General features: G+C 43.7%; 1 protein-coding gene across 1 annotated transcript in view; it reads right to left on the bottom strand.

The window, feature by feature from the left end:
- tcerg1l (transcription elongation regulator 1 like) overlaps positions 1–26416 on the bottom strand; it is a 72984-nt gene that overhangs the window by 38575 nt on the left and 7993 nt on the right. The window contains exon 6 of the mRNA XM_026178571.1: positions 18945–19070. Coding sequence (XP_026034356.1) covers positions 18945–19070 — 126 coding nt within the window. The remainder of the gene's footprint in view (positions 1–18944; positions 19071–26416) is intronic.

The following is a 26416-nucleotide window of genomic DNA, read 5'->3' as shown; positions in this document are numbered from 1 at the left end:
TCGCGCCACTGAGACAAAGGAGGCAAAGATGGACGTTACGTCGCCTAGTATGTTGTCAGACCTCACAGTAAGTATCATTTACCAGTTTATCTTAATGTACTGAAAATGTGTCGGGTTTCTGGAAGAATGTGAAACTTTGAATTTATATAAAATATAGGAGTTATGTCGGAGTTTTGAGTTTAAGCTAATTACTGCTTAACTATACCTAGCTAAGGTAACAGTCTTGCTAACATATTCTACTCTTAATTTTAGTATTAGACCTTGGCTTTAGTGCCATACTTCATTAGAGTTAATGTGTTTTTGGTAGTACTTTTATGTATTACTTTATTCATGTATTTATCTATTTACTTTATTTATGTATTAGAGTATTCAGAAATTGCTCTTAGAACCAGAGTTTTAGCTGAGCCAGCAGCTCCGACAGGCATTCTGGTGTCTATGAGCAACGCCAGAGTCAGTAACTAACCGTAGCAGTGTTGTGTAAAATGACAATATTGTCGCTGGCTCTGAATCAAGGGCGTAGATTCACCCAGCGGTGCAGAAAGAGTTAAATTATGTTCTCTACCGGAGTCCTACGTCATGTGACAAATATGGCCAATGTGATTGGCTGTGCCTTTCAGTGAGCTCTGTTTAGTTTTAGCAGCGGCAAACCTGCATTGCGAGGGCCTGCAAGGAGGAGAGGATGGCAGGAAAAAGGAAAACCTGGATATAAGAAAGTGTTTTTCAAAGAAACCTGTAAGACACTTAAACTCAAGTTCACTCGTAAAATGTGCCCATCATAAAAGCGTTACAGGCTATGCTAGGCTTTGGCCCACATCTGTCTAAAATTGTATGTACCCATTAATAACGTGTTTTGGAAACTAACTGCACAACAGGCAGCACTCCTAGAGCAGCATTTCTAATTTTGATTTAAGCTGTCGGAGAAAACGGCAGCCTCGAGCAGCCAGGATATTAGTTTACAGAGGCTGTTAAAATTATATGTCTAACGTTAAAATGTTGGTGACACAATAATTTCATCCTAATGGCACTGACATATTCATAGGGTTCATTTTAGTGCAGTTTGCACAGATTGTTGTAAAAATGCACTCACCCTACAAACATTACTGATGAGTCAAGATCTGCACAATTTGACAGAAACACTGAAGCAGCTCCACATTTTATTCTTATTGTCATGTATGTCCTGTTTGTCAGGTGACAGCAGAACCAACACAAAGCTCAGAGAGTAATGGTGACACAAGATCACAGGTGAAACTGGATGATGACCTGGTGGTTTGTGACTGTATTTGAAGCACATGTGTGACTGCATGTATGTGGAGTGTCTCACTGTTATTCATCAGGTGACAGAGGCAGCTCTGCCATGTTGTAGCTCAGACCGAGGTGGAGAGGTGAGCTCACAGGTGACTGACTGATGATGTGGTGCTATAGATTAACTAGTATTTATTATCATGACAGTTGCCAGGCTGCTTTTAGTCATTCCAGTATCCTCAGTTGAGGCTGAAAGAAGCTTCAGTGCTCTCAGAAAACATGGCTAAAGTCAAAAATGACTCAAATGAGATTAAACAATGCTGCTGTATGTCCACCAGGAGACACTGGACAGTATAGATGTAAAACCAATATGCCAGCAGTTTATCTCAGTTAACGAGAGGAGAAGGCCTGTGTTTGGCAGCTTCACATAGTGGACATTGAGTTGTTGTGTGGGACACCAGTAGGATTAATGTCTGTTGCCGTAACAGTAGCTTAGAATAAAAAAATCCCAGCTCACTGATTTGATCGGGGCGATAGTGTGGCTAAAATGTTGCATAATTTTGCTGAGAGATCTTTTACTTTGTGGTAATCTTAGATGGACATAAAGCACCAGGTCATTCAGTGTTCCCTTAGTGCTAACGTGTCAGAGATGTTGGTGTAACTGAAGTAATGTTGTTAAGTCCTTGAACTCATATTCGTTTATTGTCATGACTGTATTTCAGGGCTGGACTGGCCATCGGGCATACTTGGCATTTGCCCGGTGGGCCGCTCGTGATTTTTCGTTTTTATGGGCCAATGGGTTTTTTTTCCTTTTCTTTTTTTAACAGTATAAATGAAAGGTGGTGGATTGGCCAGTTGGTCATGATCGACTCTGGGCTGGACCAATTACAGCTGAGGAGGTCAAACTTTAAAGTTAAGGTGAAAAGGAACGCGATTTGTCCCACACTACTTCAGCTAGAAAGTTGCTAATTCAATCATGAAACTGATCAATGATCAGCTGATCGGCTTTTCTCTCGTTTATTTATCTCCCACTTTGCGCAAGAAAGAGGAAACCAGCAGATGTCGGTTAAACAACAGCAGCACGTTTAAGCTTGATCAGCTGTTGTTAGAATTTATTTCATATTAATTTCTAGTATCAGCTGATGTTTGCTGGAGCCACAGCTGGAAAGCTGCTGGTCATGATGGTGGTTTGGATATGTGGTGAGAGGGAAACATGAAGATGAAACCAGGAGACGTCCTTACTGAACCATCAGAGCTGAACAGGTGATGGAGAAACAGGTTTACCTTTTAGGTGACATGAATGAGTTGAAGTTATGAACTGTTTCTGAGAGACAAATAACACCAGGATCCTTTTCTGTGTAGCTGACAGCTGGTGACTGTGCAGGGGCGGGTCTAGCAAAGTGTTGCCAGGGGGGCAGGTAGGGCATTAACAGGGAGAGGGGGGCACAAAGAAATACTTTTCTTTCTTATTCTCATTTAAAATGTCTCGCCTTTAACAAATAATTATCTGAATCTTACAACAAACGTTTTCATCTGATGTAAAATGTATAGAAATGCATTATTGTATTCAGTAAATATTAAGTCTAGTTAGTATATACCCCAGTAAGTTATAGTATTCTTTACTTTGGGAAGGTACCATCTGTGCAGTCTGCAATTCTGTTGAAGAAAGATGTTGAATGTATTTAATTACTGGAGAAAAATAATAGAGTTATGTGCATTTGTTGTATAAGTGCATTAAATTTAAATCGGTTTTGTTAGTTAAGCATCTTGAGGCAGAGTGTGGGGGGGGGGGGGGGGGGGGGGGGTTCCCTACTTCTTTTCATTTCTTTTTTTGCTGGGAGTTGGCAACCCTTTCAGTTATAGGTATATGTAATTATAAATTAGGTGTTACTGTTCAGAATACCAGAATATGGAAGGTGGTGTAGGTTTAAGCTTATTATAAAGGCTTTAAAGGATTTATGACTTTTCCTATAATACCATGGTGGGCTGGTCACTCGTCAAAATGCCGATTTTGTCCCAGTCCAGCCCTGCTGAATTTGAAGTTATTTTTATTTTTGTATGATACCTGATTTATATTGAATATGGCTGAAGTAAACTAAAGTCTAAAATACTTATTCATTTGTTTAATTATAATTTAGCATTATATAACTCGCATATAAAACTATCAATTGTAATTTTAAATGGTTTAAAAGCATGTAGAATAGCATATGTAGGCAAGTACATTTCTCCTTTTGTTATCAAGAAGCAAAGACAAAAAGGAAAAAAAAAACTGAATCATTCACCCCCACCAATGCCAAAACGAAATCTACGCCCTTGCTCTGAATATAGCAAATGTAGTCAGTTCACCGCGACCATTCGTTTGCTAGCACAGAATAGGATTAAAGCCTGATTAACTTTAGTTTGACGTTGCCCTCTGTCTTCTGTTATCACACTTAATAGACTACATTTAGTAGTGTTGTGATAAATATTTGTTATAATTACTTTTCACTGGTTAATAGTGCTGGGCAATATGCCATTTTTCTTCGTTTCTATCGTTTCTAACCTAATTTTATAAATTATTACAGAATCACAGAAGCCATCTCACGTTATATTTGTAAAGGCATGGCCCTGTTTATGTAGTTGAGAAGGACAGCTTTCGTGACCTCGTCAAAGTCCTTGATCCGAGGTACGTTATGCCCGGTCGTAAGCACTTCAGTAAAGTCGAGTTGCCTCGCTTGATGCATGCCGGGCCAAAGTAGAGAAGGATGTTTGCAGGGCCGTGCATTATGCCTTGAATTCTGACCTATGGACGAGCAGAGATACGTAGCCCTACATGAGCGTAACCATCCATTTTATTAACAAAGACTCTGCGCTCGCTGTTTATAGCCTGCGTACTTTCCAGAAGACCACACTGGAGGCATGTTGGCCCAAGGTATGAGTCTGCCATTGATGCATATTTAACGTGCATGTACATTATGTGCATATATATATATATATATATATATATATATATATATATATATATATATATATATATATATATACACATATATATATAAATAAAACACCCAGCACGCCCCTGCGGGCGGTTTATCCTTCAAGCTCGGGTCCTCTACCAGAGGCCTGGGAGCTTGAGGGTCCTGCGCAGTATCTTAGCTGTTCCCAGGACTGCGCTCTTCTGGACAGAGATCTCCGATGTTATTCCCGGGATCTGCTGGAGCCACTCGCCTAGCTTGGGAGTCACCGCACCTAGTGCTATATATATATATATATATATATATATATATATATATATATATATATATATATATATATATATATATATATATATATATATATATATATATATGTATAGATAGCTGGATAGTGCGCATGCGCCAACCAGCGTGCAGCCTGTTACAGTCGGTCCTGCTTTTCTCTTAGTTTAGCTCTTTTTTCTTACGTATTCTTTTTTTTTCTGACTTGTATTTTCCTCCGTTTTCTATCTCTTACTCAATCATGTGGATTGAGAGAGTTTTTGTTCTTCTGGTGGCCGTGGAACTGTTACTTTTATCATGGAACGGGACCGCGGCACATCTCCTACACGCACGGACTGTTTACTCCAGAGATCAGCTGATCGCCCTGATGCCGGCCAGCTCGCTGGCCAGGCCCGCAGAAGTGCCCGCAGAAGTACCAGCTGAAATTTGGAGGAAAACACATCGGGGATGCAGAGGTCAAGGACAGAAGAGAAGAAAAAAGGTGACGGTGAGACAGCGGAGGCTCGAAGCGAGGAGGAGGTTTAAACCGTGTCTGCCGTCTATCGTGATGGGAAATGTGCGATCGTTGGCAAGTAAAATCGACGAGCTCTCAGCACTGGTACGGAGTCACAGGGAATACCGAGAGTGTAACGTGTAACGTGTGCGTGTTAGTCCCCATAGGGAAATAGTTCCTCTGCATTTAACCCATTCACCCAGTGAAGCAGTGGGCAGCCGCCAGTGCAGCGCCCGGGGAGCAGTGTGTAGGGACGGTACCTTGCTCAGGGGTACCTCAGGGTAGCCGTTCAGTGGAGTCGAACCCCCGACCTTCCGATCACAGGGCCACCACTCTACCTACTGAGCTATCCCTGCCCTGTAGCCTGATGTGTTTCACCGAATCATGGCTGCACCAGGTCATTCCCGATGAGAATGCTTCCGTGGAAGGCTTCCACACTGTTCGGGCGGACAGGGACAGCATCGCTAGCGGTAAGCGTAAAGGAGGTGGGCTTGCTGTTTTAGTTAACAACCGGTGGTGTAACCCTGCCAACATAACAATCAAAGAAAGGATTTGTTGCCCGGACACTGAACTGTGTGCTGTTGGACTCAGGCCGTATTATTTACCCAGGGAATTCTCTCACGTCATCTTGGTGGCTGTTTATGTTCCCCCCTCTGCTAACCCCACAGCTGCATGTGACACTATCCACTCTGCCATAGCTCGGCTACAGACTCAGCACCCGAGTGCCTTTATTGTGATCTCGGGTGACTTCAACCATGTATCACTGGACAATACACTACCAACATTCAAACAATATGTGGACTGTCCCACCAGGGGAGAGAAAACTTTAGACTTACTGTATGCTAACGTCAAGGATGCATACAGCTCCTCCTCCCTCCCCCCACTTGGTAGGTCAGATCATAACCTGATTCACCTCACCCCCCGCTATGTGCCAATTGTGAGGAGGGAACCTGTGACCACCAGGACTGTTAGGAGGTGGTCAGAGGAGGCAATAGCGGAACTACAGGGCTGTTTCGAGGTGACCGACTGGGAAACACTCTGTGAGCCTCACGCCGAGGACATCAATGGGCTTACTGAGTGTATCACAGACTACATAACTTTCTGCACCGACTCCATTGTTCCAGCTCAGACTGTTCATTGTTACCCAAATAACAAGCCGTGGGTGACTAAGGACATCAAAGCCCTCCTCAACAACAAGAAGAGGGCTTTCAGAGGGGGCAACAAAGAGGAGGTGAGGAAGGTCCAGGTGTTACTAAAGGACAAGATCAGAGAGGCTAAGGACAATTACAGGAGGAAGCTGGAGTGGAAACTCCAGCAGAACAGCATGAGAGAGGTGTGGAGGGGCATGAAGACCATCACTGGATTCAGGCCAACCAACAGCAGGGGAGCTGAGGGAGGTGAGAATAGAGCCGACGAGTTGAATCTGTTTTTCAATAGATTCGACACCACAGTGTCTGCTCCCACCCCCACAACCTCACCTGCAGTCAGCCTGGAATCCAGAGCCACACCACTGTGCCAGCCTCTCTCTTCACATGTTGCCTCCTGTGAGATTCCTGACACCCCTCCCCCACCCATCACCTTCACTCAATACCAGGTTGAGATGCAAATGAGGAGACTTCACTCAGGCAAGTCTGCTGGACCAGACGGAGTGAGTCCCCTTGTCCTCAAGGCCTGTGCCCCCCAGCTGTGTGGAGTCTTTCATAAACTGTTTATGCTGAGTCTGAGTCTGCAGAGGGTCCCGGTGATGTGGAAGACATCATGCCTCGTCCCTGTACCAAAGACGCCTCGTCCCAGTGGCCCCCAGGATTACAGGCCCGTGGCATTGACCTCCCACATCATGAAGACCCTGGAAAGGCTCATCCTGGACCAGCTGCGACCCATAGTAAGACCACACCTGGATCCCCTTCAGTTCGCTTATCAGCCTCGTCTCGGAACTGAGGATGCCATCATCTACCTGCTCAATCGTGTCTACACCCATCTGGACCAGCCGGCGAGCACTGTGAGGGTCATGTTTTTTGACTTTTCCAGTGCTTTCAACACCATCAGGCCGACCCTCCTGGGTGATAAGTTAGCAGCGATGCAGGTGGATGCTTCTCTGGTGTCCTGGATTGTTGATTACCTGACAGGAAGACCACAATATGTACGTCTCCCACAGTGTGTGTCTGACAAGGTGATTAGCAACACAGGGGCACCACAGGGGACTGTCCTCTCCCCCTTCCTCTTCACCCTCTACACCACAGACTTCAGCCACTGCACAGAGACCTGCCATCTTCAGAAGTTTTCTGATGACTCTGCGGTGGTTGGATGCATCAGCAGGGATGATGAGACAGAGTACCGGGCTGTGGTCGACTCCTTTGTCACGTGGTGTGAGCAGAATCATCTGCAGCTCAACGTGGCAAAGACCAAGGAACTGATCGTGGACTTCAGGAAGACCAGGAAACACTTGACCCCTGTTTCAATCCAGGGGGTCAGTGTTGACATTGTGGAGGACTATAAATACCTTGGAGTACACATTGACAATAAACTGGACTGGGCTAAAAACACCACAGCACTTTACAGGAAGGGCCAGAGTCGTCTCTATTTTTTGAGGCGACTGAGGTCCTTCAACATCTGCCAGAAAATGCTGAGGATTTTCTATGAGTCTGTTGTGGCCAGTGCGATCCTCTATGCTGTTGCATGCTGGGGGAGCAGGCTGAGGGTCGCAGATGCCAACAGACTTAATAAACTGATCCGTAAGGCCAGCAATGTTGTGGGGATGGAGCTGGACTCCCTCAAGGTGGTGTCGGAGAGGCGGATGCTGTCCAAGATAAAGACAATGTTGGATAACACCTCCCACCCACTCCATGACATGTTGGTCAGTCACAGGAGCTCGTTCAGTGAGAGACTGAGATTACCGAAAAGCACCACTGAACGACACAGGAAATCATTCCTGCCTGTGGCCATCTCCCTGTACAACGCATCCACTTAACACACTGTTTGCTGCTACAACTACACATGTTTCTTTTCCAACTATTTATTTATAAGTGACTTATGTATGTATGTATGTATATATATGTATATATTGTACTATTCTTAGTTAGCGTATTGTCTGTCTTGTCTTAATGTTGGTTTAAAATGGAGCACTGTAACAAAAAATAATTTCCCCCAGGGATCAATAAAGTATTCTGATTCTGATTCTGATAGCGTAGTGGTTAGACTACACGCCTTTGGACCGCAAGTTCAATTCCTGCCTGGGGCGTCTGTATCCAGTAAGGGTCCTAAGGCTAGACCCCCTATGCTAAGCAAGCCTACCGCAACATGAGCGAGACAGATAAATATGAAGGCATGCCCGCTCGGACGTCGCCCGGATCAACAAGGTCCGCGTCAGGTGTTGAGGAACCAGGGCACCCTGACGAAAAGTGGGCTACTGGAACAAGAAGGCATCGGTGGGCAAGAGACGAAAACAGGGCGTTGTTGGAATGCTACTACGCAAGTAACCCCGGCGGAAGGGGCTACATGAATAGGATGAGGGACCTATGGATTCTTCGATACCCAACATCCACAATGACGGCGAAACAACTAGTAGCTCAGTGTTCCAACATTCGAAAGAAGGGACTGCTCTCACAGCTAGAGATTGACGAGGTACAACACAAATGCTACGGCAAGGAGGAGTCAGGACGCCAGGTCAGGGGGGAGATATCATCACCCCCACCTGAGATTGGGTACATAGCCCCAAGTGCGATAGGAGAAGGATCGTTGAGTGTGAGAGGAACTGACCTGAAAAATAGGATCAAGCTTGAAACCTGGATCCCCCGTAGCAGGTTACCAAGATTACGTGAAGTACCCTCAGAAGGTCTGCTAGATGATGTTAATGCAGCACTACGGACAATACCTACAGCCACGATTACCGACACTAACAAGCTGATCTACAATACGGCAGCAGTGATCAGTGAGATGCTTGGCTACAAGTTGAACAGCCACAAGGTGCAGTACCCTCCATGGAGAAGGAGGCTAGAGGGCAAGATCAAAGTAGCACGGAGGGAGGTTAGCCAACTAACGGAGTTGCAGAAAGGTGCGACAAATAAGGTGCCTAAGAAATACAGCAAGCTGTCCATACCTGAGGCCTTGGAAACTGCCAAGCAAAGACTCACAGCCTTGGCCAGCCGCTTGAGGAGGTACACCAGAGAGATAGAAGGCAGGAGAATAAACCAGCTGTTCTCCACAGAACCGGGCCCTGGTGCTGTCCAACTCTTCATACTGGAGACCCTTTCTTGGATATCTGCCACTGTGATGGTTACTGGACCCTGTTCAGGGAGGTTGCTGTGGTCTGCCCTCAGATCCTCTAGCCACTGAGCATTGCCGTTATGGGTTGCGTCCTTCTCCCATATGCTCTTCCAGTATTGCTCCGTCTCCAGCCTTGGTGGTGCTGTTCTCTTATTATTATTGTTCCCTTGCCACTGAGAGTACACCTTTGCTGGTTCTGTGGAGAACAGCTGGTTTATTCTCCTGCCTTCTATCTCTCTGGTGTACCTCCTCAAGCGGCTGGCCAAGGCTGTGAGTACGCCTAACTTTTTAAAGTTAGGCGTACCGGTACGCCCATGGCAAAAAGTTAGTCTAGAGCTCTGCTACTGGTTAACATGAAATATACCTCATATTGACAGAGATAATTATTTTTTAAGCAGTTAAAGCAGTTTTTGCATCTAGTATGATTAACTAGAGTATGTGCACATTCTTTTTTAAGGCTTATTGCTGGAAACATGCTCTGATATAGTTTCTTTTTCATGCAGAACTTCTGACTAAGTAATAGTCAGTGTTATTAAAAAAAACAAACAACAGCAACTTGACCAAGCAAATTATCTTATTTATTTAGCCACGTGTTTCTTTTTTTCAGCACACATATGACAACTTAGAATCTGTCAAAGTCCTTGTAACCACTTTTATAGCTGAGAAAGAGATTTGTAAAAAAAACTCTTCATGTCAGCAGTGCCAAAGACATCATAGGTCAAAGCCAAGCTCAGCACATGGGCTGTGTGCTTGATAGGTTGCTAAAGTATAACACTGATTTCATGGAATATATTGATGTTGACAGTGAGGTAGATGTTAAGGACTTTGATAGATTCCATATCGTCCTGTCAGCCGGAGGGCCACCGATGGAAACCTGTCTTGGGGAGATTAGACAAAGTCAGGTACACTTTGCATTTCTCCAGTTTCCCAAGTCAAAAATTGTGTTTTAACAGTTATTAACTATTAGTCAGGATCAGATTTATTCACCAAGTAGCAACTATAAGATAAAATCAATTGAATTATTATTCAGAATTTCTTTTAGTCATTGCGTTATAATCACGGTAATTAAGAAACCGCCTTCTTCCGCTGCAGCTTTTTGAGTAAACTCGTGCTTCTATGCTCTGTGCAAATTTGCTGTCATGACTTTGAAGATTATTGCAGAGAGGTAAAGTGTCTGGTGTTGCCTTCACACAGTCTACCATTACCACAGAAGAACAAAGTCAACCCCTGAAGTCACTACTCAAGAGGAAAGCCCCACAGATTCTTAAGGAGTATGAAACTACAGGTACCCTGTCAGTGCCATCGTGGAAGCTTCTTGTGAAGACTTGCATTGGGGATCTGGTGGAGAGGTGTGGTTAGTAAGTATAGCACCTTACTGTGCTTTGTTAAAAATTTTCAATGAATTTTTCCTTTAAAAATGTTGAAGTGCACAGAAGTAAAAAAGGTTACCTTTGTTTTCCAGTTACCCTCATCATCACCACTGAGTGTCCGAGTGGCAGGACAGGGGGAAGGATTTGTAAGTAAATTTAGCAATTTAATAATGTACACTCAACAAAAATATAAACGCAACACCTTTGTTACTGCTCCCATTCCCCATGGGATGGACGTAGAGACCTAAAATTCATTCCAGATACACAATATAACCATCCCTCCCAAACAGTGGTCACAAATCAGTCCAAATGTGTGGTAGTGGGCACATCTGCTATATTGAGATAATCCATCCCACCTCACAGGTGTGCCACATCAGGATGCTGATCTGACATCATGAGTAGTGCACAGGTGTACCTCAGACTGCCCACAACAAAAGGCCACCCTGGAATGTGCAGTTTTGTCTCACAGCAAAATGCCACAGATGCCACAAGCAATGAGGCAGCGTGCAATTGGCATGCTGACAGCAGGAATGTCAACCAGATCTGTCGCCCGTGCATTGAATGTTCATTTCTCAACCATAAGCCGTCTCCACAGGCGTTTCAGAGAATATGGCAGCACATCCAACCGGCCTCACAACCGCAGACCTCGTGTAACCACACCAGCCCAGGACCTCCACATCCAGCAGGTTCACCTCCAAGATCGTCTGAGACCAGCCACCCAGACAGCTGCTGGAACAATTGGTTTGCACAACCAAACAATTTCTGCACAAACTGTCAGAAACCGTCTCAGGGACGCTCAACTGCATGCCCGTCGTCCTCATCGGGGTCTTGACCTGACTCCAGCTCGTCGCCGTAACAGACTTGTGTGGGCAAATGCTCACATCGATGGCGTCTGGCACGTTGGAGAGGTGTGCGCTTCACGGATGAATCATGGTTCACATTGTTCAGGGCAGATGGCAGCTGAGAATGTCCCAGTTCTTGCATGGCCAGCATACTCACCGGACATGTCACCCATTGAGCATGTTCGGGATGTGCTTGACCGGCGTATACGACAGCGTGTACCAGTTCCCACGAATATCCAACATCCTCGCACAGCCATTGAAGTGGAGCGGACCAACATTCCACAGGCCACAATTGACAATCTGATAGACTCCATGCGACGATGTGTTGCACTGCATGAGGCAAATGGTGGTCACACCAGATACTGACCGGTTCTGGGTCCCCAGACCCCCAATAGCGCAAAAAACTGCACATTCCAGGGTGGCCTTTTGTTGTGGGCAGTCTGAGGTACACCTGTGCACTACTCATGATGTCAGATCAGCATCCTGATGTGGCACACCTGTGAGGTGGGATGGATTATCTCAATATAGCAGATGTGCCCACTACCACACATTTGGACTGATTTGTGACCACTGTTTGGGAGGGATGGTTATATTGTGTATCTGGAATGAATTTTAGGTCTCTACGTCCATCCCATGGGGAATGGGAGCAGTAACAAAGGTGTTGCGTTTATATTTTTGTTGAGTGTATATTACCCATATACCTCTGTCCTTTCTTTCTCAGGAGCATTATTATGATCCAGTCTCTTATTGTGGATTCCTAGAGACTAGACTAAACTAAAGAATTTAAATTATGTGGCCTTGGGCTGCACATATAAGCCAAATGAGGTGCCTTAAGCCTCTGCATTTCTGATTTCATCTATTCACAAAAGAGAAAGTCATTTTTGTTGTACATCTCATAATTGATTAAATAACACATTTCTGTATTTTGAATAATTTTACACCTTGCTTTTCTTCATTAGATGAGGCTTGTTACACTGCCCTTGTAGTGTTAACACACCTGCTCCCACCAGTTGGTGCCAGTCGTTGCAGCCTTAAATCAGCTATAACGCACTTGGTTGTTCTTGCACTGATGTATTCAGTGAGGTTCACACAGTATTTACCTGAGGAAAGCATTTGTCTAAACCTCACTGAATACTTCTCTAAAAATCTATCTTTATCTTCCCCATCTCCAAGCCTTTGCAGTGATCCTGAAGCATCATCCACAACACACCAACCCCAGCCGATATGCATCGGGGATCTAAACAGTGCAACCAGGCAGTACGTCATTGTTGCCAAGAATGACAAAGCAACCATTCCTCTGAATGATGGCCAGACGTGTGCTGTGGATAAGCTTTTCAAACTGTATTGGGTCCTTGTCCTATCCAGCACCGCTTGGCTCCGTCTTCACCTTCTTTGAGTTTGTCTATGACCCGCCACTGTCCACCCAAAGGAAAACCAAAGTACTGGAGCTGATTGCACAGATTAAAGGATGCAAGTAAAATGTTCACCTGTCCAAAATGTAGAGAGTCTCTGTTCACAGAGGTGAGAAACCTCATTTGGCATCTTCGTCAAATTCACTGCTTATGAGATGGACTAAACTTGAAAATTATATGTAGCCAAGATGGCTGCCCAAGGATGTATTATAACTTAAATTCATTTTCAAAGCACCTGCATAGATCTCATTCTACTTCATCTTCAGTGGATGCTGACTCAGTTCAACCTTCTTACCAAGGAGAGACATCAAACTGTTCAGTTGAAACTGATGATCTAGTAGTTCCTGATGTTTTGGAGATGCCCGGTGATGTAGCAGGTGCAGTATCAAAGTTAAAAAACTATACTGATCTTGGTGAATGTGCTGCTTCTTTTGTGGCACAGATGTATGCCTCATCAAATATTACTTTAACAGATGTTACAAGAAGTGTAAACTGTACAAAGGAGTTGCTTGAGAAAACTGTAGACTGTTTGCAACAGTCAACTGCTGCTTTGTTGAGTAGCTTGGATGTACCACAAGACAGCGAGGCTGTTCAAGCATTAATGAAGGAGTTTGAAAGTGCTAAAAATATATTTGAAGATGTAGACACAACATAAAAGGAATTCATTCACTTTGTGGCTACCTTGTAAGTTTCTCTGCAAACAAATTCTGTCAGTTTTGCATGATTGACAAAGCAGATGCACAGCTGATATATGATGAAGACAAAGTTGAGTTGCACACCAAAGACAGTTATCAGGAACATGTCAGCCTAAACGAACCAAGCAAGTGTGAAAGAGGACTCCTCTCTGAATAACCTTCACTAATTTCATGCAACAGAAAACATAAATGTTGATATCATGCATGATATACTTGAAGGTGTAGCCCCTTTAGGGGTTAAATTAATGCTTCACCATTTCATTTATGAGGAGAAGCTCGGTGCTCTCTGTCAGCTGACTGTTAGCAGAGCGAGTGACATCTCTGAAAACATCTGAGCACAAACATGTTCTATGTTGACAACCTGACCAGACGTGAAGATTACGGCGCGACATTCGCGGCTAAAACCCTGTTAAAAGTGTAGCTGGTGACAGAAAAACGGGTATTTTAAAACTTTACACCACCAACATTGCTGCCTGTGATTTGAAATGCATTATGGGATACCTGGCTGCCCCAAGTCCACACAAGCAATCGATTATCTAGGATCGACCTGTCTTGACTTATTTTGCACGGCAGCCAATCAAAATCACTCTCTTCCACAGCATGTCTTTTATCCTGTCTTCCTTTTCTCACCCCAACCAATCACAGCAGATGGCCCCGCCCCTCCCTGAGCCTGGTTCTGCCGGAGGTTTCTTCCTGTTAAAAGGGAGTTTTTCCTTCCCACTGTCGCCAAAGTGCTGCTCATAGGGGGTCATATGATTGTTGGGTTTTTCTCTGTATCTATGAAGCGCCTTGAGGCGACTTATGTTGTGATTTGGCGCTATATAAATAAAATTGAATTGAATTGAATTAGATGCTCTCGATAGGACTAACGTACAGCCACATCAGTTGCCTCAGTCTGTTTAACAGGATGCAGTGACCAATGATTCAACAGCCCAAGAATATACAAGCTGAGAGCTCAGCATCCACTTCTGCTCTCTGATGGTCTAAACTCAGACTGGAATCTAAAAAATGTGAATGGTGAACACTGACTGCTTTCCATGACTTCTTTAAAAAATCTTTAAAAAATGATTTTGTCACAGAGAGAAGATAAAGGATCATGACAGTTGTATATAAACACCTGGGGAGAGAAAAAAGGAGAGTGAAGAAGAAACTCTCATAATGGAAAGTCTTTCAGCCTGAGCCTGTTGCAGTATAACTAAGAGAGGGCCAGGGTCACCTGATCCAACCCTAATTATATGCTTTAGCAAAAATGAAGCCTCATCTTAAAAGAAGAGAGGGTGTCCAGAGAAGAGGGGCCTGGAAGCCAACCCTACGCATCGTAGCAAACACGTAACAGCTGCACACACAGGACTGGCTCAGAGGAGCAAGGGATTGTGGGAAGAAAATTAACTAATGCCTTTGAGAAATCTTCTCAGTCTCTCTCTCTCTCACACACACACACACACACACACACACTCACTCACACACACACACACACACACACGCACACACACACACACACACACACACACACACACTCACACACACACACACACACACTCACTCACACACACACACACACACACACACACACTCACACTCACTCACACACACACACACACACACTCACACACACACACACACACACACACACACACTCAGGCTAATCAAACACAGCTGAAAGACGCGGCACTGTAATGAGCTGCTTTACATTTTATAAAGGCTGATGAATCTGTTATTTTGCACACAGCAGCAGAAACACAGTGAAACATCTGAGACTGACTAACACTGGTACACATTTAACTTCCCTAAACTTTTTTGAATTATTATGTGATTTTCTTTTTTCTTTTTGAGGGACTATAGCAGTCAAAGTAAGAAGACTGTGATCAGCAGCAGATGCTAATAAAATCAGTCACACACTGCAGCTACCTGATGTCAGACAGAAACTGTGGAAAAATATTTGTTTTCATACTCCTCAGTGGACGATAGACTCCCCACTGCTGTTTATTATCTGTTTTGAGTCTGTGAGGCTGTTAGTCACTTTATTTTCAGTAATGACACGCTGAGCTGCAGATTTGTTTCGCTGCTGCAAAAAACCAGAACAGATACACAGCGTCAAATCGAGTACGGCTGGATTTTAATAAGCAAAATGAAAAATACACAACAGCAGTGATGAGCAGCTGAAAAACAGATGAACGCAGCCAGAAGAGGAGACACATAACAAGCTGTTCAATATCACCACACCTGCAGAGATCTGCACAATAGGGCTGTTCGATATGACAATATATATTGGATGATGATATGAAAACATCTATCATTTCATATTATATGCTATCGTTTGTTTCGTGGTGTTACAAAATAAACCGTTTACAGTACTATTTTTTCATGGTTTTGACGGTCACTGTAGTGGCTGTATTAAAGTTCTCTTTTTCTCTTATATTTACCGTATTTGTACCCTAATTTCTTTCGGGATTAATAAAGTATTCTGATTCTGATTTCCCGGACTACAGAGCGCACCTGAATATTAGCCGCACAAGCTAAAATCAGGGGAAAATCCTGTTTTGTACATACATTAGCAGCACCTGACTAAAAGCTGCAGGTGTTTCAATGCTGACTTATCATATGTAAGAGAATATGCACAAAGCGAATTGTCAGGAAAGAGACGGCTGTTTGGAGACACACCCCTTTTATTAATATTTTGAAAAACAAGTTATGGGTACATATTTGCATAACTTTTTAGTAGAGCTGGGCGATATATCGAGTTTTTAAAACATATCGATATATTTTTATACGAGATATAAGATGTGACAATATCCTTTATATCGATATAGTCTATGTTACGTTATAATTATAGTTGTGGAGCCGCAAGTTTGCCTCTCTTTCGTCCACTTTTGTCTCTACGCAACGTTACTCCGCCTCGCCTTCACTGAAGACAACTCCCCCTCCCCCATCGCTTCACATGCAGGCAGCGACAAGACGGACACGGCAAATCTCCGTTAACGAGTTACTGCGCATCACCCCATGCGTGGGGCTGGACGGCGTCAACGTGCTAACGAGCTAACGAGCTAAACATGCTAACGAGCTAACCGCGCTAACGAGCTAACAGCGCTAACCCTAAAGTCCTTTCATTCTCTCAAAAGTTGATAGCGCGCCTTATGTATGAATTCTGGTTGTGCTTGATGGCCGCGAACCGATTTTATGTGGAACACGGCGCTCAGCAATTTGTCAAAAATGTTTGAGTACGACTTTGGTAAGCTACGGAGCTGCACCGCTTGATAGATTGTCGGCGCATTACGGCTACCGAGGAGCTTCGCGGAGTGATACGTACTGTGCATCAACGTAATATTACCTTGTGTGTGTATAAGGACCATAAATGGCACCTGTAAGAGACGTGGTTATGAAGCGGATTTCAAACTCCAGGCTATCAGTCACACAGTAAAACTTGGGAACAGAGCAGCTGTGAAATCTGTCTGTCTTTGTTATTGTGCTCAGCGTCTTTTAGTTTACATTTTGACTGCACAATTGTGAGCTCTTTGTTTAGCACAAAAACAACCTTGTTTTCTTTTATTTATGGAGCATTATTATTTAATGAATGCTCATAATTTAATTTTGAGTAATTTTTCATGTACATCTGTGCTGTATGTTAATAAAAGTGCCTGTGTGACATCTGGGACACAGCTTTGACTAAGAACTCTCTTTTTGTTCTTACTTTATGGCTTAAAAAAATATATATCGAGATACATATCTTATATCGCCATCCAGCTAAAAAATATCGAGATATAAATTTTGGGTCATATCGCCCAGCCCTACTTTTTAGGTATATGTACAAGTAGCGGTAATTACAAGTACGAAACATGTACTGTGCTTCATAAATGAGTAACAAATGTAGTACATAACAATAACCTACAGCACACCAGAAAAATAGATCCGGACTACCTTTTAGGCTCAGGTGCAGTGACACGGCTTTAACAAGAAGAAAAGTCAGTCATTCACCATCTTTCTTTTCTTCCTGCGCACTGAAACCACCAAAGTCCTCTTCTCCAGTGTCGGACACGAACAGGCTCAGGATGGCTTCGTCATCCACTCTCCGCTTCTCTCCTTCGTTGTCACTTTCAAAACCAAACAAATCCTCATTGTCAGTGTCAGTGTCGAACACCCTCTGAAGGGCCGTGGCGGTGTCCTCCTCTCCATCATGCAGCAGTCCAGCCCTTCGAAATCCGTTGGTGATCGTGGATGTTTTCACACTTTTCCACGCTGTCAGAATCCACCGGTGGAGTTGGGCATAACTTGCTTTTCGCAAGTTTATCGCCGCTGGTCATCCACGCCTCCCGCTGAACGCGTAGCGCTACTTTGAAGTTTGTTTTTCGCGCTACTTGTACAGCACTATGTTGCCTGGCGGATGGACATGTGACCAACATACCACTCTTGAACCCCGATACTGTGTGTCTGATCACATGCCCTTCCACCAGCCAACGTAGTGCCGTACAACAGCGGAACAAACAAAACAAATCCTCTTATGATATGACAAAAATCACGGACAATCCATAGAAAAGCCGCACCTGACTAAAAGCCGCAGGGTTCAAAGCTTGTGCAAAAAGTAGCGGCTTATAGCCCGACAATTACGGTACTATAACCACACTACGGATAGACAAGTGACTCTTTTTATGCGCTGTCATTAGCAACAACGACGGTAAAACCATTGTGTGGCTCCACCATCCTCTTGTTTATTTTCCACATAAACCTTTCACAATAAAGCTCAAGATCCTGTTAAGATTTTCCAAATAAACTGAAATGGTGACAAACAGAAGGACCAGTCAAAACAAATCGAGGACCTTATTCCTAAACGAGGGCCTACCTCTGTAGCATGGACATGGTTTGTTTATGAAAAGTCTGACGCAGACCAGAAAACTGAGCTATGCAAATTATGGTGCAAACTGGCCTCAGACTCAAACAGGACAAGCCTCTTGTACCACCTATGAAAGAAAAAAAACCCACTCGACTCCAGGTAAACGACGCCCAGCTGAAAACACTTCACATGAGTCGAGCTGGCCGAGATTCAGCGAATTAACAGGAAATGTCAAATTTTTGTGATATATATCGTTGTCAGGACGATATACGTCTTATTTAGGGATATGAGATTTTGGTCATATCGCACAGCCCTACTGCACAATCAGAATCACAGCATGGAACCAGAACCTGAACTTGCTATGGTGTCACAACCAGATCCTGTTATCAATAGATTATACGATTATCTTATTTGATTTACTCTGACTGCAGACAGGAAACACACAGCATTGTAAACAGGAAGTGGCTTTACCACGTGATCCATATACAGCTTATGAAATTAGCGAAAGCAGCAATTGTGACTCCACCAACACACTAATTACACAATGAGGATCAAATCAGACTCACCTGATGGAGGAAGAGCTGTGGGGAGAGGGAGAGGAGACAAAGACAGCAGGTGTAGTGGGAGCGAGGAAGAAGAAGAGTCTTCAGGTTCGACATCTCTTGTCTTTGTGTTGTCTCTCCTGATGTGATCTGCACACAGAATAAGAAATGGATGCTTCTGATCTTCATCAGTGTATTGAAGAATATTTCACGAAGCCTAAAAACTGAGTGTCCACATGTCTTCTGCTCTTTCTGCTTAGTAAATAGATTTTATTCAAGCTCGACAGGAACAGCTGAGAAGAGTTTGTATGTATGAGTTCAAATGCTGAACTGATTTCCAATGAATAAAAAAGAGGGTTGACAGTGAGGGTGTAAGCAGTCACTTCAGATTAAACATTCATCCATCTTCTTCCGCTTATCCAGGGCCGGGTCGCCCAAGCAGAGAAGCCCAGACCTCCCTCTCCCCAGCCACCTCCTCCAGCTTGTACGGGGGAACACCAAGGCGTTCCCAGGCCAGCTAAGAGATATAATCTCTCCAGCGTGTCCTGGGTCTGCCCCGGGGCCTCCTCCCGGTGGGACATGCCCGGAAAACCTCGCCCAGGAGGCGCCCAGGAGGCATCCTTGTCAGATGCCCGAACCACCTCAGCTGACTCCTTTCGATGTGGAGCAGCAGCTGCTCTACTCTGAGCCCCTCCTATATGGTCGAACTTCTCACCCTATCTCTGAGGCAGAGGCCAGTCACCCTTCGGAGGAAGCTCATATATTGTAAGGTAGACCCTACAATAATACTTCTTAGCACAACAACACCCTGAATCTAAATTGATAAATCAAAAGAACTAGTCGCATGAAAAACAAATGAATAAATTTCAGATTGATACCGGCTTCAATGAAGTAAACAATCATTGAAATAATTATAGAGAAATCTGTCATCACTGAGGCTCCATATGGAAACCCCCTCAATCAGCCATTATAAGTGGCTGATATCATTGTGGCTTAACTGAAGTTTCATGTAGTTACACTTTTAATGAAGATCTGTGTGCTTGTGGCATGGTTATATTTCAGCAGATCAGTCCGCCTCCACGAGTTTGTGCTCCTTTCAGGAAAACACTGACCTAAATCTGTTGACGGCAGCACCATTGCAGCGACAATAAAACATCTGTGGAAGGATATTTGATGCAGCACAATGCTCGCAAGATACCAACCCCCATGTTGCTCTCCGATGCATCCACCGGAGTATGAATGTGTGTGACTGTTAGATAGTAAGCACTTAGAGACAGCATAGACAAAAAGTGCTGGTGTGAATGGGTGAATGGTGAGTGCTCAGCCAGAGTAGAAAAGCGCTAGATAAGAACCAGTCCATTTACAGTCCGATGAATGATAAGGTTAGAAATTATTTTAACAACACATGCTCACTGTTGCAGACATTACATTTTTTAGTTTTCAGCTGTTTTTCATTTCCTCTCCACATTCAGCAGAGCAGAATTTCCTGCGGAGGTTTCCATCTGTGAGCATGTTGTGTCAATCTGAGACAAATCAATCTTGACAAACTATAAACTGAAGAGAAACCGAGCTCCTGCCAGAAAACATCAACAACACGAACACACACCCACGTTTGACTAAATAAAAGCAAATTTAATCTGCATTTGTTGGCTTCCAAAAGCCTCTGACTGCATCTGAACATCGTCTCAAACAAATGAACTCAGAGGATTTAGACAAGAGAAACACATCTGTGTCTATTTCAGTGATGCAGACTCAGGCTGCAGCCAGTCAATAACCTGTTCCTGCACCCCTGAGTTTATTCTTTAAGGCAGCAGCTGTTCTCAGGAAGCTCCTCACAAACAGCAGATAAAAATATAAAGACACACAACAAAGACCTCTTAAAATGTCAATGCAACAAACCATCTGCAGATGATCATGCTACAAGTTGCAGGAAGAAATTTCAGCAGGAGATGATGTAGAAACATAATGCCACATTATACAATAAAAGAGGGACATTAACAACTCAGTATTCATTTGAAAAGTGCAATGCAATAACGTAAAAAACTGCACCACAGGTGAAAGTTGAAGTAATTTTGATATTACTTCATTCAGAATATTTATGAATTCTGTTCTCTTGGCCTGAGCTGTGTCAGACTTAAAAAGTTTCCTGGCCTTTCTTTTTTACTGAACTTTTGCTAAATAATTTTCCTGGTGCTGGGGTTTCGGAAGTAGCCAGTAAGATCCCAGAGATTATAAAGAACCAACCCAAGTTGAACCAGTCTATTTGGGGACAAATGATATCTGATATCAAAAGACGGAGGGGGTTGGTTTCGTCCACCTACACAGCTTGATTGCCTGGATGTTATCAGTCTGTAGAGACTACAAGGTGGCTATTATAAATAACATTAACTTGCTTCTGGAGCACAGAGGGCTTTACTGGAGGGATGGTATATGGATGGTATGGTAACATAACCAAGTTGGTTCCTGCATGTTGATGGCAAACATATCTTATGGTTTACAGCAGCGGTCTCCAACCTTTTTTGCGCCACGGACCGGTTTATGTCCGACAATATTTTCACGGACCGGCCTTTAAGGTGTCGCGGATAAATACAACGAAATAAAACCAGTACCGGTACAAAAAGAAAAAAGATGTGTTCATAACACACAGGAAAAGACCCATGGAAACCCTGAAAATGTGAATTTCACACCCAAGCCTCAACTCTCGCAGCCCGGTACCAAACGACTCACGGACTGTTACTGGTCCGTGGCCCGGGGGTTGGGGACCGCTGGTTTATAGCACTCAAATGTTCCGCCTTTCTCTGGGTTATATATAACAACGGTTATATTGCCTAATCAATCACAGCACTAATCCTTTGGGTGACTGGTGCAGCTGTATGTGTCCAAGCCATTCTCAAACCATAACCCACTTACAATAGGCATGGACCTGCAAATTCAGACTTTACTTATTTTGGCTGAATTGTGGCAATAAACACCCAACTCAAACCACCAAGAGACTGTGTCTGGGCCCAGACCACCTAAACAAGAAAACAAACAAAGCCGTTTTCAACTGTACCAGGACAGTTAAATGTATCAGACATTAGACCTCTCTCTTCTAAGTCCTATTAGTAAATGATTTAACAAAAAGTACAGGCTGAGTTGAAGGCTGAGTGAATCTTTCACTCCAGCTTATTAATTAGCCAAAGACCGACACACAGTTTTACTTCAAAGCCTCAATCTTAGGGTGTTTAGTCCATAATACTCTGGTTCCTTTCTGGTTCATTCATTCGTCGTACTCTGGTTCACCCTGTATATTACTCTTTTGTGCAGATGCGAACACAGTATGCGCACTCGAGTGTGGCCTAAAACAACTGCACCAACGTCCTTTGGTGGAGGTGATTTTGGTCCAGAGGGGTTCATTCATGGTGTACATGTGATCTGAGCTGAACCAACTACCATGTGTACGCTGCAAGTTTGAGTTAAAAAACTTCCAGTAGCCACATCTGCTTTGTTACTATAGATATGCAAAGGTCTGTACAGGCTAGCAGCTAGCCACAAAGTAAATCCCGTAAGTTCTCCAATAGTCATAAAGACAACACCTTCTTCTTCAGTTTAGTTTATTTTTTTCATGTAAACAAACTAAAGCTACAAGTTTACAAACCTGTCAACTGATTTGTAAGTAAATGGACGATAATGCCTTAAGCCCCACCAGGCTAAGTGTGACACAGATGAGCTGTGCGTTTAGGCTGATAAAAAGTCCAAAAGACAAAACAGAAATCCAGTTAGCTAATGAGTTACATAGTCTACAGGGGAAAATGAAACCACATACAAAGGCAAACATGGAAACGGGTAACACTAGGGCATGCAAGCAGATATTTGGACCAGATAGCAACTGAACATACACAAAGGGGTGTTTGCGGCAGAGAGGAAACACCTGGGAAACACAGGTGAGATAAATACCAACAGAGACTAACCCAAAGTAAGAAATAAAGAAACAGTAAACGGCACATTCTAACATACAAACTTGATAATTGGATAAAAATAACACAGGGGAGGTGAGGTACACTAAATCAAAAACTCAGGTACTTAAATATAAACTTTAACATGAACAGAATCCAAAAGCTATACCAATACTAAGAAGACCTTGGACTATCAACACGAATAAACCAACCAGAAACTGCTAAAAGGAAAAAAGAAAAGAAAAACAGAGAAAAAGGAAAAGAATACAACAAGACCAAACACAAACTCCCATGGTTCATTACTCATTTAGAAGATCATTTAGCCTGGAGAAATAGTTTGCTGCTTTATAAGAAAGCCCTCCGCAAAGCCAGAACATCTTACTATTCATCACTGACTGAAGAAAATAAGAATCCAGGTTTCTCTTCAGCTCTGTAGCCAGGCTGGCAAACAGTCAGAGCTCTGTTGAGCCAACCATCCCTTTAACGTTAACTAGTAATGACTTCATGAACTTCTTCACAAATAAAATTTCAATCATTAGAGATAATTCTGAGAAGCTTCTTCAGTTCAGAACTGAAGAAGCTTCTCGGATGAGAGGTGAAACGTGTTCAAGCAACTTAAAGAAGTCCAGGTGTTTTTTTTCAAATGATCTTCTTATGGCCTCTGACAGTGGACTCATCTCTGTGCTTGTCCTGCTAGACCTCAGTGCAGCGTTCGATACTGTCGACCATAATATCCTATTAGAATAGAATAGAATTCAACTTTATTGTCATTGCACATGCACAGGTACAAGGCAACGAAATGCAGTTTGCATCCACCCAGAAGTGGTTTAGCCATGATATAGATATATTACAATATATATTAGCAATAATATAGATATGCAAGTATATTACAGAAATGGGTCTATTATGGTATGTTATAATGTACACGGTATGAAGTATGTTGTGAATATTCTATAACTATAAGTATGTACAGGCTGTAGTGAGTACAAGCTATGTACAGGCTATGAACAGGATATAAATATGAAAAACTATACAGAATATGAAATAAATAACTTTACAGAATCTGAGATATACAGCTATACAGAAATGGGAACTATGCAAGTTGTAAACAGTTGTAGAATTAAAGATTATCGAATGTACAGAATGATTATTACAGAGCTATACAGTAGTGCAGTTAAGATAAGTGAGATATAATTCCTACAGAGGCTATATAAAGTGCTAGTGGTTGTGAGTGGTGGTTCAGTCCATGTTATTATTGTATGTTTGAGGGTACAGTTGTCCATTGTGGGTGTGTGTATGTTCAGTCCATGAGTTTAACGTGGGTCAGATGTCAGGAGGCAGAGTTCAGGAATCTGACAGCTGTGGGGAAGAAGCTGTTCCGGTACCTGGTGGTCTTAGTCCGGAGGCTCCTGTAGCGCCTCCCAGAGGGCAGGAGGGTGAAGAGTCCATGTGATGGGTGACTGGGGTCTTTGATGATTTTCCCAGCCCTTTTCAGACACCGCTTCCTGTAGATGTCTTTTATGGCAGGAAGTGGTGCTCCGGCGATGCGCTGGGCAGTTTTCACGACCCTCTGCAACGCCTTCCGGTCCGAGGCAGAGCAGTTCCCGTACCAGACTGTTATACAGTTGGTCAGGATGCTCTCGATGGTGCAGCGATAGAAGTTCACCAGGATGTCTGAGGACAGGTGGTTCTTCCTCAGAGTCCTCAAGAAGAAGAGGCGCTGGTGAGCCTTCTTGACCAGCTTGGAGCAGTTGGTCGTCCAGGTGAGATCCTCGGAGATGTGGACTCCCAGGAACTTGAAGCTGCTCACACGCTCCACAGCCGTACCCTTAATGTGGATGGGTGGATGTGGGTCAGCATTCCTCCTGTAGTCCACGATGAGCTCCTTGGTCTTCTCGGTGTTAAGCAGCAGGTTGTTTGTGTCGCACCACTCAGCCAGACGATCCACCTCCTCCCTGTAGGCGGCCTCATCGTTGTCACTGATGAGGCCAATCACCGTGGTGTCATCTGCAAACTTAATGATGGTGTTGGAACCATCAGCAGGTCTGCAGTCGTGGGTGAAGAGGGAGTAGAGGAAAGGGCTCATCACACAGCCTTGTGGTACACCGGTGTTCATCGTGATTGTAGATGAGCAGCGGTTATCCAGCCGGACATGTTGGGGGCAGTTGGTCAGGAAGTCCAGTGACCATTTGCACATGAGGGAACTGATGCCCAGGTCTGTCAGTTTCCTGATGAGTTGTGAGGGGTGGATTGTATTGAACGCTGAACTTATTAGAGCGATTAGAACATGCTGTAGGTATTACAGGTACTGCACTGCAGTGGTTTGTATCATATCTATCTAATAGACTCCAGTTTGTGCATGTAAATGGAGAGTCCTCTTCACATACTGAGGTTAATTATGGAGTTCCACAGGGTTCAGTGCTAGGACCAATTCTGTTTACATTATACATGCTTCCCTTAGGCAGCATCATTAGAAGACATAGCATACATTTACACTGCTATGCAGATGACACCCAGCTCTAGGGCTGCTCGATTATGGCAAAAATGATAATCACGATTATTTTCACTGACATTGAGATCTCGATTATTTGACGATATTTATTTAACAATAACAATGTGTTGAATAATGGCTTTAAAGATTGTCAAAAAATAATATAAAATAGTGCAAATACTGATAACAGTGCAAATGTTTGCAATATAAAAAATAAATGAAAAATGTAAACATCTGTGTTTAGTGAACTTTGCAGTGTTGCTCTGTGGTGCAGCTACACTGTAGCAAAGTTACACACTGTGTCTACTTGATCCACGTCTGACTGAACCCATAATGTTTCCACACCACTGAAGTTTTACCTCTCTTTTCAACCAACGGCAGTCACTCTCCTCTCCAAATAACTTCTGCTTAGCTTTCCGAGCTTCCCTCGGGTCCTCTTAATCAGCGGTCCCCAACCTCCGGGCCTCGGACCGGTACCGGTGCCCAAGCGAAAATCTGTAGTGATCCCGTACGTGTCAGGAGTATCGGAGCAGCTGAGACACATTTTTTCTAAACACCAGGTTTCTGTGGCTTTTAAACCCCAAAACACGCTGCACCAAAAATTGGTCCACCCCAAGGATCGGGTCCCCGACACAAACAGAGTAACATAGTGTACGCTGGTAAGTGCCAGGATTTAAACATCGGGGAAACCAAACAACCTCTGGCGGAGCGGATGGCACAACACAGAAGAGCCACCTCACAAGGCCAGGACTCTGCATTATATTTACACCTACAGGCCAGTGGACACTCTTTCAAGGATGAGGATGTAACATCCTGGACAGGGAGGAACGCTGGTTTGAGGGCGGAGTCAAGGAGGCCATTTACGTGAAAAGGGAAAGACCATCTCTGAATGGAGGAGGGGCCTAAGGGTACATCTGTCACCATCTTACAATGCTGTGATTGCAGCCATTCCCCAACTCTGTGAATGGGACTCAGTGATCAGTGGTCTTTGATCAGTGGTCTTTGATCAGTGGGTTTTGGTCAGTGGTCATGAGAATTTGCATAATTAAGATTAAGGAACTGACCTCTCA

Source organism: Astatotilapia calliptera, chromosome 8 (assembly GCF_900246225.1).
Source record: "Astatotilapia calliptera chromosome 8, fAstCal1.2, whole genome shotgun sequence".
NCBI classification, from domain to species: Eukaryota; Metazoa; Chordata; class Actinopteri; order Cichliformes; family Cichlidae; genus Astatotilapia; species Astatotilapia calliptera.
Note: the sequence above shows the minus strand (reverse complement) of the source record. Positions and strands in the feature narration are given on the sequence as shown.